The sequence below is a fragment of the Bubalus bubalis genome, chromosome 14 (genome assembly GCF_019923935.1).
Source record: "Bubalus bubalis isolate 160015118507 breed Murrah chromosome 14, NDDB_SH_1, whole genome shotgun sequence".
Taxonomy (NCBI): domain Eukaryota; kingdom Metazoa; phylum Chordata; class Mammalia; order Artiodactyla; family Bovidae; genus Bubalus; species Bubalus bubalis.
The window spans coordinates 65029633-65044377 of record NC_059170.1 but is presented as its reverse complement, the minus strand read 5'-3'; the positions used below and the strand labels follow the sequence as shown (position 1 = coordinate 65044377).

The 14745-nt window shown below is 37.2% G+C and overlaps 1 protein-coding gene across 32 annotated transcripts in view; it reads left to right on the top strand.

Moving 5' to 3' along the window:
- Positions 1–14745, top strand: part of PARD3 (par-3 family cell polarity regulator) — a 579687-nt gene that overhangs the window by 369395 nt on the left and 195547 nt on the right. For 19 of the 32 annotated variants that reach the window (XM_044928208.2, XM_044928201.2, XM_044928194.2 and 16 more), the window contains 4 exons: positions 381–570; positions 5176–5327; positions 6386–6430; positions 11591–11818. In XM_044928208.2, the coding sequence (XP_044784143.2) occupies positions 381–570; positions 5176–5327; positions 6386–6430; positions 11591–11818 (615 nt within the window). The remainder of the gene's footprint in view (positions 1–380; positions 571–5175; positions 5328–6385; positions 6431–11590; positions 11819–14745) is intronic. The other 13 variants (XM_044928196.2, XM_044928211.2, XM_044928210.2 and 10 more) reach the window with 4 other exon arrangements.

The window sequence follows — 14745 nt, the reverse complement described above, 5'->3', positions numbered from 1 at the left end:
GTGAATGATTGATGTAAGTCTGCAGGGCTTCCCTCCAAATTTACTGGTAAAAATTTTCAAACAACTTTAACGACTTAGAATCCACGTGGCATTTTCATGTTAGAAGTCATTCTAGAGATCAACTCTGGCCTTAGGAAGCATAAAACCAGAGACATGGAATACCACACCCAGAGCTCCATAGCATCAGAAGAAGGAATAGACCAGAGGTCTCCAACGGACATCCATTTATGAAAGATAAATTTTCTTAATTCTGTTTTGTTCTACCAGGTTGAGACATTTTGGAAATTCAGACTTTTTCTGATGTAGCAAAGTATTAACATTAATGCATCTCACCCTTAGATGGATGTCTAGAATGTCTCTCTTGTTTTTCCATCGGACAGGTAAATACCAGCTGTCCCCCACGGTGAATATGCCCCAGGATGACACTGTCATTATTGAGGATGACAGGTTGCCAGTGCTTCCGCCACATCTCTCTGACCAGTCATCTTCCAGCTCCCATGATGATGTAGGATTTGTGACGACGGACGCAGGCACGTGGGCCAAGGTTGGCATCAGCGACTCTGCAGACTGGTAAGAGCACTCCAGGGCTGGAAAACATTGGGTAATTGCAATCACACTTGATTTTATGTTGATTTTATGAATATTCTGTCATTGAGCTCAGTAAAATGGGTGTCTTTTATAGCTAAGTTCTGTTTTCATGATTTTAATACTCATAATTATCACTCTGAACAAAAGATTTCCCTCAACCTCATAAACCTGCCCAATTGTGTTAGCCTTTCTAGGTCTATGGTTAGGAATTGAACCAAACCAACAAAAAAACTCTCACTAACTCCGAAACACCACACATTTGTTAAGTTTCGCTTTTAATTATTTTGTACTAAGTTGTTTCAGTCGTGTCTGACTCTGTGCAACCCAATGAACCATAGGCCGCCAGGCTCCTCCATCCATGGGATTCTCCAGGCAAGAATACAAGAGTGGGTTGCCATGCCCTCCTCCAGGGGATCTTCTCAATGCAGGGATTGAAGCTGTATCTCTTATGTCTCCTGCATTGGCAGTCACCTTCTATACCACTAGCGCCTCCTGGGAAGCCCTTTAATTATTTTAGATCTGTGTTAATTTGATTAATTGTTTTTCTATTCGATAAATAAATGCTAAGCAAATCCCTAATGGTGACTGAGAATTTGTAACAGTTAGATGACTTTGGCCAGATGAATAGTTGTTATGTTTTGGGAGTAGAGAAGAGGCTTTTACAGGTTTTCTTTTTAGAGTGTTGTGACTGTTCTAGTCTTTGTACTTACTTCTTTTATTATTATTATTTTGGCTTCATGATGCTGCATGTGGGATCTTAGTTCTCAGCCAAGGATCAAACCTGCGCTTCCTGTATCCACTGGACCATCAGGGAAATCCCTATACTTGTCTAACATCATGACTTCTGAGGCAGTCGAATCCTATTTTTTCTCCTCTATCTCTTAAAATAGACAAAAGTATTTGATATTATTGAGTCAGTGGGCAGCACAGAAATGAGGATGTGCCTAGTAATTATATACATCAATTACATGCCTAGTAATTATATACATCAATAAGCAAAAGGACCATCTCTCCTAGGGATGACCATGGAAGGCTTTAGTGACAATTAACACAAACCATGTGAAGCATTATACCCGAATTTTCTTACTGCCCTTTCTCTGGGGTCTTTTATGAATCTATCAGCAAAATGATATTTCATTGTTGTGGCTTTGAGCTACACTCAAGTCCATGTGATAATAGCTTATCTTTGAATGAGTTTTTTGGTTCAGCAGAGAGAAAGAACTGCCATATAAAGGAGAAACCCACCACTTGAAATCCTCAGATGCTGTCACATTTACTGCTGCATTTTATGTCTTTTTCTGAATGTGAAAGTGATGACAAAGTAAGGATTAAATATTTGCAATATTCATCATAGGTACAAAAGCCTTTAAGTTGACACTGTGATGAGGAATTATGAAGGCAGCCATAGGAATAGATCTGTTTGGGGCCTTAAGAAGCTCTGTACTGGTGAAAATAAATGAATAACGAACAGGGCCGGAGTGTGGCATTAATATCCCTAAGGGGATTCATAAAATGGTGAGGACTTGTATGATTTTGCTGAGGGGAATGTGCAGGAGTTGGAAAAGAATATGAATGAAGGGTTATCCAAACAAGAATGGCAGCTGTTCTGAATCACAGCAGAAAATGTAAGCTTTTCCAGCCTGACAATATCTCCCTAATCCTTGATGAAAATGTTATGAAAACAAAAGGGCAATAAGGCAGGATTAATAACTGGAATTTTAATAACGCTGGGGGGGGGGGGGACCAGGATATGGTTACATTCTTTAAAGAATCAGCTGTCAGTCCTGCAGACCAAGTTGCTAAGTATGCTAGTGTATTGTTTTCTGAGTCTGAAATTAGTTTACTAGGTATATTGATAGGGCAGAATTAATTATGTTGTGGTTTAAGAATATTTAGTTATTTTAAGATGCTTATTAACTCACAGACTCATTTGACATATTCAATTGTGTATGTTTACAGTTCGCTGCACAATTGTGGAAGGTTAAATATGTCAAATGGCTAAACTTTGCATTTCTTCACTGACAGAATATCCTTTTATTCAATCCATGAATTGATTTAGGAAACATAACAGACAATGTTTGTAAGGTGAAAAAGGTAAAAACAGCATATTCTAATATTAGTGACAATGTAATTTCAGAGGACAGAAAATTAGTTTAGAAAATACAGCAATATGTAGTTTTCAGTAACAACAATTTGTACACCTTTGAAAAACCATTAACCAATAATTTCTATTAAAAATATATTGCAGATTTGCTCTGTCTGCAAATTTGATGCCTACTTGGAGTTCAGGTTTAGTGTATTTCACATGATATGGAAAAGGGTTGATGAGCATATGTAAAATGGTTAGAGAGATCAACTTCCAGTATTTAAAGGAATTACTCTGTTTGCTGTTGCAAAATTAGATCATAGTTTTAATGATATGGGTTTTAAATTTTCACTTCTAGGGCTGTGTTTCTGAATTGGGGTGTATGTACCCTGAAAATTATAAGCATAGTATGGTAAGCTAAGCATAATACACACACACATATATTTATATAAATAATATATGCAGTCTATATTTATATAAATAATATATGCTAGAGCTGTGCATACGTATGTGTGTATATATATACACACACATATGTCCAAGCAGAGTAGGATGTGAAGGGGCATCTGAGGCTTCAAGATAAACATGACCCTGCTTCTTCCTGGAACATCAAATTTATTCAAAGTTTTATAGGAGAAATATGACACATTAAAAATGAAAAGATTTTCTGTAGGATGCAAAAAAATAACATGAATTAGAATATAACAAGTTGTTTTTGCTTTGGACTGAACACCTAGTCACCATGGGATGCTCTTTGCTCGGTCTCTGGGTTAGATGAAGGGTGGGCAAGCTAGGTGCCCAGGGTAGTCTTGATGTAAGGTCTCACTCAGATGTGGCCCTGAACTTGCTGGACCCTGAGATTAGATCTGCCTTATATCCTGAGTTCCAGGCACCTGTCTTGCCTTCTCCTTGGACCCTGTTCTCTATGAGGTGGAAAAGATGAAGAAGGATTTTTCAGTTCCTTTTTAAGGCTTTGGTTGGTTTTTAAAGACCCTGTTTCTGTTATCATAATTTGCATTACATTGATAATTTGAGTTAGCAAGTATTTGTTGGGTGATAATAACTCATCTTGTATAGCGGTTTGCAGTTGACAGAGGGCTTTCCCCTTGGGTCCTTGAATTATCTTAGTGGCCCTGACTGGCCCTTACTGGTGAGTGGGGCCATTTTTTTCTTCCTGGAGCCAATGAAGACATAGGGACCCAAAGCATTCAAGCCACGTCATCTGATGGGAATCACTACCTTGATGTCTTTCTTGTCATAATTTTTGGTTTAGGTCATTTCATGCATCATGAATTGCACCTAAATTTCTGCTGTGTATCCAAACAAAATCAGTACCTTTTTATTAATATGCCTGGTCTTTCTCATAGGGCCAATATGGGATTAGAGAAGCTGGTTTCCACGGAGGCATAAGGAGGGCTTGTATAGTGGAAGGTGACATGGTGGAGGGCCACCACTTTCTATGGTGTCCAGTGAGCTGTGGAGGGACGTTCTCCTACCTGACCACATATGCACGGTGCTCCACCCTCAGATGGGAGAGCTCTCTATTTATTCAGTGTGCTCAGCATAGACAAAAGCCAGTTCATTCGGGCAGCTTGGCTCACAACCCCTGGTGGTGCTTCTGAAATTGTTCCCAGGGTTCTACAAGGAGGACCGGTTCCCCTGCCACTGACATCACAAAGACACCTGGTACTGTATCCTGTCACCACTGATCTGCCCTGTGCTTCATCTTCTCTGCTGGAGCTACTGTGTTGGTGTCACATGAATCCAGTGCCATCCAGCCTTCATCCTGGACTGCAATTCACTCTCTCTCCTACCCATCCCCAGTGCCTGCTTTTTGCTTCTGCTTTGGTATTTTTCTTAGGGAATAGAGATCTTTTCTTATTTATTACCTTGACTTTGGTATCCAGCACAATGTCTCCATCTGAATAGGTTCTAATTATGATTTGTTGAGTTGATTTCTTCTCTGTTGCTTAAGTGTTGCAGTGAGACTACATCCTCATAAAACAGCATGCCAAACTGTGCTCTAGAGTCGGACCTGGTGGTTTACCCAGTCTATAAATAATATTTTGCGTCTGCTAATCCCAAACTCCCAGTCTACCCTTCCTCCATCTCTTCTCCCACTTGACAACCACAAATCCACAGAATAAACCCTTTTTAAAACTTCTATTCAGTTGCAATACAGGTAGTCACTTATTTGTTGCCAGTATTTGTATTAATATATGAAGGTTTTCCTCAAATATTCAGTCTTTCTCACATGGAGAAAGAATTGCTCTAAATGTAAATTAATGTCATGTTTTTCTATCGTCTCCTACACAGCCACAGTTTTTCTGATGGACTATATTTGTACTCTTTAGTTTAAATATTTCTGAGGAACACACACACACACACACACACACACACACACACACACATTCATACACACAGGTGTGGATAAACTTTGCTGAATGGCATGTCTCCTATTTTCAGTAAATGTTTTTGTTTCTCTTTCCTCTTCACGCCAGCTCTTTGAGTCCCGACGTTGATCCAGTTCTTGCTTTTCAACGAGAAGGATTTGGACGTCAGAGTATGTCAGAAAAACGCACAAAGCAATTTTCAGATGCCAGTCAATTGGATTTCGTTAAAACGCGAAAATCAAAAAGCATGGATTTAGGTAGTGAGTACAATCTCCATGAATCTTTATCTAAATAAGGTTTAGATGCTTTCGGATGAAAACTGATGGTCCCAAACACATGTCTGTTTACTGTGAGCAATAAAGAAAATAAATGTGAAATGAGGCAATTTGGCAAAAATTAGTTTTTCTCGAAGTTTGAGATAACTACATTTCTCCTAAGTGGCATGTTTACATCATGTGCAATATGTTAATATATATGTTTTCTGATGAGAAAAGAAACAAACACATGTGCATATCATGCTCTGTTCATGTATCTTTATTTGAAAAAATGAAATGTTTTAACACGTTAGCTGTTTAAAACCAATTTCATTGGTCTTACGATTTGGTTGGTTGTGGGGATTCTTGAACTAGAAGAAAAAGTTTTGGAGAGAAACCATTATCTCAATCCATGTCTAGAGTTTGGTTACTTCGTGATATTTTCCTTCCATCACTGTCCTTTAAGGTTTATTTAATGAAAACTCTTCTGTGTTGATAATTAAGGCCTTTAATTGGAATCATAATTTGAGAGCATATTTATTGTAGAAGTATTTGGAAGCAAATGAGAGAAGGAAAATAATCCTAGTTGTTCAATCACATACAATCAGGTAGTGTCTCGTTTTAAATCCAAATCCACCGAAAACCAAAACAAACAAAAAAAAGTAATTAATTAATTAATTATATCCATGCACTGATTGAATGATTAGAAAACCCTTTCTTAATCAACTGTAACGTATTTACGCTGTTGTCTGGTGGCTGTTTTTACTTTGAGACTAAAAGCATTAATTTATCCCATGCATAAACGAAAATTGGGCGATGACTTGCCTGGCTAATGATGATATGCTAACATATCAGTAACACACGTGTCATGAAATGAGATGACTGGCATTGCATGGAGACACGGCTTTTCCCCCTTTTTTGATTATGTTTGCTTGATGTTTCATATTATTTGCATGAAATATTATTTAAGAATTATCACCTAACTGGAAAGATCTGGGGATGGTTGAAGCATGTTGGGCTGTGGGACTAACTGGGCTAACCATTATACATTTACCTTTTAACAGTAGCTGACGAGACTAAACTCAATACAGTGGATGACCAGAAAGCAGGTAAGAATGGACGTTTAGACTGTTGCCATAGAAACTGTGGTCCAAGGAGTTTATCATAATTGTAGAGCTGCCAATCATATGACTGTAAACATAAATATTCCAGGCTGCCATGGATGTTTTCATTGTAGGAAATCAAATTGTACAAGGAAAGGAAAATTTTCTTCGAGCAGAAATTTATCAATGTAGTATATACTAAGTGGAAATATAATTTAGTGCTTCAGAAATGCTAACACAGCCCAGATTCTCTTAATTATATTTGTGTAGGAATGTTTTGTCACGGTTAAAAAAAATCAAAATCCCGAAAGCATGATCTCTTAGTGTTGATTCTTTAAGTTTCGAAGTCATCTATCTGATGCTTAGCTTAACATCCAAAAAAATGATTGTCAAAAGGTGATTTTGGTTAGGAGGATAACAGCACATATATAAATATTTTCACTGAAGGACAGTGTTCAATATAGCTCTCATTAGTCACTCAGAAAACCTTAGTTCTTTTTCTAATGCAGGCTTTAGTTCCTTGTTACATAGCATTGAATTAGGCTATATATTGCATCTGTATGTTAACTTTGTGAATGTGCTTGAAAAGCTTTTTGTTTTTGTTTTTAACTATTTAGGACTTGCTGCTAAAATGCTATCTAAATCCTTCTGTAGAAATAATGGATTATGTTGACCTGAGTTTTACATCATAAGATTTTACCTTACGTGTTATCTTACGACAGTAATCAGAGGAAAATCTTTATGTGTAATTAAAGTCATGTGCTTTGTACAGCTGAGCATTTTGATTTATTATTATAGGTTTGGAATAGAGTTTTAATTATTGTAGATCCAGTACGATGTAGTTACACCACTTAGTGCTAATTAGCTTCAATTCACCTTTTTCACCTGCAATAGTAATTAGTTTTAGGCTTCTTAGAAAGTGTGTATCCCATATACATATGTAAAGATAACTGTGGACATGCCTGGAGTTTTCACATTCTGTAAAGATAGATTGTAAAAACTGCATCCAGTAAATCACTGGATTAACTGTAGTGCAAGGCAATTAACAATAGCCTCAGCCCTTATTAAGGAGTTATTTCTTTTATCAAACATAAAATTCATTGGAATTCTGGAGCAGGGCTAAAGAAAAACATTATTTGATAGTTTACATATGTAAATTAGTAATTAGTTTTTGGAGTTAATAGTATTCAGTGCTTTTCAAGAAGTAACCCTTGTCCAATTTAATGTTTATAAAAACCAAATTGAGCTGCTCAGGTTAAAGAACATGATTTTATATAATATGCCAATTGGTAGAGTGAAAAAAATTGTTAATTTAACCAAATCACTGTTACTAACAGGAAAAGAACAATTTATTGTGATTAAGAAATAATAATAATATCCAGATGTCAACTGAAAACATTAAATACCTTTTATGGTGAGTAGGCAGATTTTATCATCTAATTGAATCATCTGCTTTTATAGTGTTTAAAATGATAGTTAGAGCCTAGATAAAAAGAGCATTTTAAAAATATTACGTGCAGTCTGTTTTACTGAATTAAACTGGAAAAACTTAGGACCAAAATTATGACATAGAGGTAGAAGTATTTGCTGGTCTATTGATTTTAAATCTACAATGAATAAAATATCTCCACTGGATTCTTCCCACCCTCCAGTATTAGGCAGTGAACAGATTTTATTATTTTCCTTTCTTCACTTCACTTGAATTGCTAAGATTATCATGATTTTACAGTTTAGTCCAGAGGTTTTTAGTAGAGTCACAGTGGCATTTGAGTGTAGATTGTCTGTCTAGCCATAAGCCTTTCATAATGAAAATTGAATTCCATTTCCCTTTGCCCTTGCAAAAGACATCCTCTTCTTTTTTTCTGGCAAGAGAGGTATTAGTAGATAAGAGTAGAAAAAGAGACCTAAAGAAAATAGTATGATTATGATTTCCCCTTTTATTCTTGGATTTAGGAATCCTGTATGATAGTTTGAGAGTAAATTTATTTTCTACAGGAAAAGAGAGAATGGGAATAAGAGAATTGGGTTTCTAACAATTTAATCTTTGAATATAAAAATAAATGAAGCATCCTAATGACTTAATGGATTTACATTAAGAGCTTCAAAATATTATTTAAAAATTAAAGGCATTGATTTTGTGTGTGTGTAAATAAAACTAACCTTTTGCCTATACCTTGTATAGGGAAAGACATTTTCAACTTTTATGATGAGTTTATGATGTTATAAATCTCAGTGACCGTCATTTAGCAATCTTACTAATATATTAACTAACTCTTTTGTTTAAGTGTCTTTGATGAATATACCACCTTACATGAATGAAATCTATGTTTTAGATCAGGAATCAGCAAGCTCTTTCTGTAAAGAACCAGGGAGTAAATATTGTAGATCTTTCAAACCAGACAGCCTTTGGAACAATTGCTTAATTCTGATGTAATGTGAAGGCAGCCATGGAGAATATGGAAACAAATGGACCCATGGCTGTGTTCTAGTAAGAATTTCCAGATTTGACCCATATTTTGCTGATCCCTGTTATAGATACACAAATAATAGATGTTATGAAAAATTTCAACTATGTATAAATAGAGAGACTGTAATTTATTAATCTCTTATACCCAATACTCACCATATTTAATTATCAATATTTTGCAAGAATGTTATACTATGGTGTTAAGAATTAGACAAAAGCGTAGTTAGGTAAGCTTCCAGTGATTCCTACATTATAATCTATTGCTTATTTTGTTACAGTTTCACTATTTTTTTATCCTAGATTTGCTTTGTGTTTATGTTTCTTCATAAATACATATATACAGATATAAATGTATCAATATTTATATGTATGTAATATGTATATGTACATTTATTTGAATACTCATGCCATTTCTGAAATTAACTGTTAAAGTTTTTAGGATGCTGAGTATATTAAGTCAAATCTCAGCTAACTTTTTATATATAAATTATGTTTTAATGCTAATCTTTACTGGGAGCATATATACATACGTATCTTTATTGGAGATGTAAACATAGATGCTGCTGCTGCTGCTAAGTCGCTTCAGTCGTGTCCAACTCTGTGCGACCCCATAGACGGCAGCCCGCCAGGCTCCCCTGTCCCTGGGATTCTCTAGGCAAGAACATTGGAGTGGGTTGCCATTTCCTTCTCCAATGCATGAAAGTGAAAAAATAGAGTGAAGTCGCTCAGTCGTGTCCGACTCCTAGCGACCCCATGGACTGCAGCCCACCAGGCCCCTCCGTCCATGGGATTTTCCAGGCAAGAGTTCTGGAGTGGGGTGCCATCGCCTTCTCTGAAACATAGATATATGTGTGTATATATATAAACACACACATACATACATATGTCCTTTATGAATCCAAGAAAACACCAAATGTTTGCCATATAAATGTTTATAGGACCTAAATGTAGCTAGTAAGTTATGAAAATTAATAGGCATGATTTATTCAGGAAAAGATCTTCCCAATGTTAATTCTTGAAAATGTGAAGGTAAATGTCCCTGCCCAGAAATCATCTTTTCCCATTCTCTTTGATTCTTTAATCTCTTACTTTTTCTTTAGCTCTTTGGAACAAAATCATTTTCCTTCCTGTGACATGACTTTTATGGATATTTAAAACATGAACTTGTCAAACATTATAGTGCTATCAAGAGAAAAAGTAAGATTGATCATCCTGGCAAGAAATATTCCTTGTGAATTTTTGTCATGAAATAATCAAATATAGACAAACCTGCATGGAGAAAGTTAAATAAATCATCTTTTTCTCTCAAGCACTCTAATTTATGGAATATTTTTTCTTCATTAGAATCATCTGTCTGCCTTTCTGCCTATGTTACATTTTTAACATACTTGTTCTAACTTAAAACTGCTACCCCATTGTGAAGATTATGTGAAAGTTGTCATGTAAATGAATTTTAAAAAGATAATTCTTGTTTTGACTCTCCCAATTTAATTTCTATTCTGTTTTATACTCTGAGCCATGGAACGACCATCTCAGAACTATTTGACTTCTATGTGAAAACATATCAAGGTTACTCCTTAATTATTGATCCACATATGGGCTGATGGCCCCATGTAGAGATAAGATATCCAATCTCACCTCTCCTACCCCCTGCCTTTTTTTTTTTTTTTTTCTTTGTACCTGTCTTGTTAACAGTGTAAGTGAAGAACTAGTTCTGTAACCTGGATTGCCCAGCTGGTGGTTGCAGATATTTCAGTCATCTCGAGGCTAAACTCATCTATTTGAGTTCCAGGGCAGGCAATCATTGATGAAGTTGTCTTACCTGGTTAAAGAAATCCATTTAGATTGCCTTCTAAAGCTTGGTTACAATCTTAGTCTTGCTAGATCCTCAAGTCACCAAGCCACAGTTTTAGTGCTCTGAATTCTTCTCTACTGAAAACTTCTTGGTAATTGTGATGTCTTCTTCCTTCTGTTCATCACCTGTTTCTCTCTGCTGACCTGGAGGCATAAGTCCTAACATGCAGCTCTGGCATCTTTCCTCCTTTACTTCTCTCTCTCTCGATGGTCCTTATGTAGTTTATTTCTATTCACATCTTGTATTGCTCTTCCCAGAGAACCACCATTTTCCAGAAATGGGTTTCTACCTGGTGCTAGGGTACCCTATTGGCAACATGTGGTCTCTTGTGCTTTTCTCACTTGCTGAGTTGTCTGAACCTGGGCCATATGAGGACAACTTGCTGAAACTTACTGAGACGAAAGTTTCACTTCCATTGTAAATAACTGTAAACTGCTAAAAAATGTTTTAAGCTAAGTCACAAAGTGTACTCTTGGTTGCTTCCCTTAGCCATTTCATCATCCTGCTTTGCAGAATGATTTTCTGCGTTATTCTGGTTTTTTAGATTATTAGCATAACTTGAAGCAAATGATTTGACAAAGATTTTATCTGTTGAGCTAAAAATGAAAACTATTAGCTTAAAATTGTCTCCTAATGAGAATAGAGAAAATAGACCAAATTTAATACACATTTGGGAAAAGTTAAAATTAGTTACTGTCACTTCACTTTTTATATCTTGCTACCCACATTCCAGAAGTAGACACTGAGCAAATAATTTGTCCCTGATATTTTCTACAATTCATAGATATTCAGCCATGTAATTTTCACCACTCATTCTAACATTTTGTTTTTGCCAACTTCCAAGGTTCCCCCAGCAGAGATGTGGGGCCTTCCCTGGGTCTGAAGAAGTCGAGCTCTTTAGAGAGTCTGCAGACAGCAGTTGCCGAGGTGACTTTGAATGGGGACATTCCTTTCCATCGCCCTAGGCCACGGATAATCCGAGGAAGGGGATGCAATGAGAGCTTCAGAGCTGCCATTGACAAGTCCTATGACAAACCTGCAGTGGATGATGATGACGAAGGCATGGAGACATGTAAGTGTACAACGTCTGAAGGAATAGCCATGACAAGCATCTCTATAGTGAAGCAGTTTTAAAGTGTGCTTCAGGGAACCCTCGGGGACCTCAGCATCCCTTCAGAGGGATCTAGGAGGTCTAAACTATTTTCATAATACGAAGAAGATGTTATTTACCATTTTTACTCTTATTTTCTCACAAATGTACAGTTGGTTTTTCTAGAGGCAACATGTCATGTGATATTGCAAGAGATTAAATGCAGAGCAGATAGAAGAATCTTTTCAACTAGATATTAAAGAGATTTTCCATTCTTCTCAATAATTGTTTTTGGAAAATACAGGTTTCTTTTTTTTTTTTATGTGATTTCTGCTAATATGAAATCTATAATTTTTTAGAAAGTAATTTGTATTTTTAAACTTTCTCAATTTTAGTTCAGTAAATATAGATAGATACAATCCACAGAAAAATTTCGAGCCCTTAATAAATTTTAGGAGTATAAAGGTATCCTGAGACCAAAATATTTGAAAACCACTGCTGTACAGTATATCTGTAATATATCTCAAATGAATATGTGTAATCATCTGTGATTTGATAACATATTTTTGTTTTGTTTTTATGAATTACTGTTTCCTTGAACTAGGCTAGCAAGATATATTTATGTATATGTATTTCCAAATTGCCAAACATTTTAAGCCAAGATTATTGGAAGTTAAAGGTTACTGTGAATGAGCAATGTGTTTTCCATAGTATTGATATATTGTGAAAAAAGTAATGTTTATAAATACATATAAACGTATGCTTCAGGGAGTTGTTGAAGTTAAACATTTATAAATGAGTATAAAAATACCCATTCAGTTTAAACATAAGAAGGAAACTCAGCATTGTATTTATTTAGAAGAGAATGGACTTGAGTTCTAATAGAAAACACTGTTGATTCACTTATATTGTTTGTAACTACTGATTCATATTTTAGTTTTTTAACTTAAAGTAACTCTACCCAGGTAACCATTGTAAGAAACACTGTTGGGAAAAGACAAAAGAAAGAAAGAAAGGATAAAGAAAAGCAGGAGACACCCACCCCTACCCAAAATTAAAGCCGAGATCATTTAGGTGGATTGTAAACGATGACAGTTTAACTTGGGGGACCACGTCCATCACACGTGCCTAAGGAAGACTGTGGTGGGGAAGGAGAGTTTCAAATGGAAATCAGATTCTGAGGAGATATAAAGCAAAATTATATAATCTTTGCCTGTCACATATAGTGTGTTTGGGAAGATGAATATTTCTGCTACAATATAACATGCAAAGCAAAACTTAGTAGAGGAGCGCCGCATCCCCCGAGCCCCCGCCTAATTCTTAGTTTAAATCTGGACAGCTTCTCACTCCATCCAGCCAGTGATTTCAAATATATGCAGCCCATTCTTGCCAGATGAAGAACATATTTCCTATTTTTGCTGCCAAGCCTGGTCTCCAGGCTCCTGAGTCATATGAGCTTCCAACCCTCTCGGGTTTTTCCTGGCGTCTCAGGGGCTCCTTGCCAGTCTCACCCAGTGTTACTTGCATTGCCTTTCTAGGGTGGGGACCCTCTATCACTTAGAGATCTTGCCTCTGTCCTGGGTGCACATTTAATAAGAGAGCCAGTGCTCCGGCACCTCAGTATTTGTTTTTTTTTTTAACAAATACAGTTTTGGCTCCTGAGCTTTTTTCTCGTCCTAGTTCACATGTTATTTAAATTCCTTCATAGAATGCAATTTTCTCACATATACCACGTATTTCAAATGCAGCAGGGGATGGAATAGCGATCAGTACCAGGCATGTTCTTAATTCTGTAGCCTCTAGAGCTTCCCACCGTGTGAATGTCTAAATATGTCCCTGACATAAACTTAGCTTCCGGTTTTAACTGGAAATAACCGATTTAAGTATTTCATATTAAAACTTTTGTACTCAACTATCATCAAGACAAAACCAAGTGAGTAGATGAACTACAATGTGTGAACCGGAGGGGAAGTTCTAGATAAGAACTGGGAGACACATCCTGACTCGTGCACCTGCAACCACAAAGTGCTGGTTTTCCACAGAGTCCTGACTTGACGGTGTTTTCTCCCAGAACAGTCTGGTGAACTCGATATGGCCAGAGAGAGGCCGCTGTTGTGTATTTCAAATGTCTGCCGTGCGGGTTGTCACAACTATACGACTAAAGTGATCTGAGCACTGGCCTGGAGCCCCTCCACATTCTTCTCACCCATTTGGAATTTGGGTCAAGTTGCTTAAAATTCTTCTTTAATTCCTTCAGTTGTGAAACCGAAGCTTTGGATGCCGAGGCCATTAATGCTCAGATTGTCTCAGTGTCTAGTGAGGAGGCTCGGCTCGGTGGTCTCCGGGAGTTGGGAAATTCGTGCGAGGCTGAGCGGGTGGTCTCTATCGAGGCCACCAGTTCCCCCCGCACCCGCGGTCACTGCAACAGTCTTGGGGATTTATTTATTCCCATGAGGCTTGTGGGATCTTAGTTCCCCAGCAAGGATTGAACCCGGGCCCTTGGCAGTGAAAACACCAAGTCCTAATCACTGGACCACCAGGGAACTCCTAGTTGTGGGGTTTTTAAATCACTCTTCATACTTTATGATTCTTTGTCAATTGTAAGTTTAAAAAAGGGAAGTCAACAGTTTGCCAGAGAAAGTTGGAAAAGCTCTGCTTCCGTTTCTGAGTTGCTTTCCAGTTTTAACTTCCCAGACTCTGTCCTCCTTTACTTACCCACCGACCTCAGTCCTGCATTCCTGCTTCGCTCACCATCTGTAAAATCCACAAGGAAAGATGCCACCACGATTTATTCCTGCGTGACCAGGCTCAGAGCTCGGCCAGGTGTTGGAGTCAGTGACAGTCACATCAGTGAATGGGCTCCTGTTTGACTAGCACCACTGCATGCGTGAGAGACACACACCCAGACG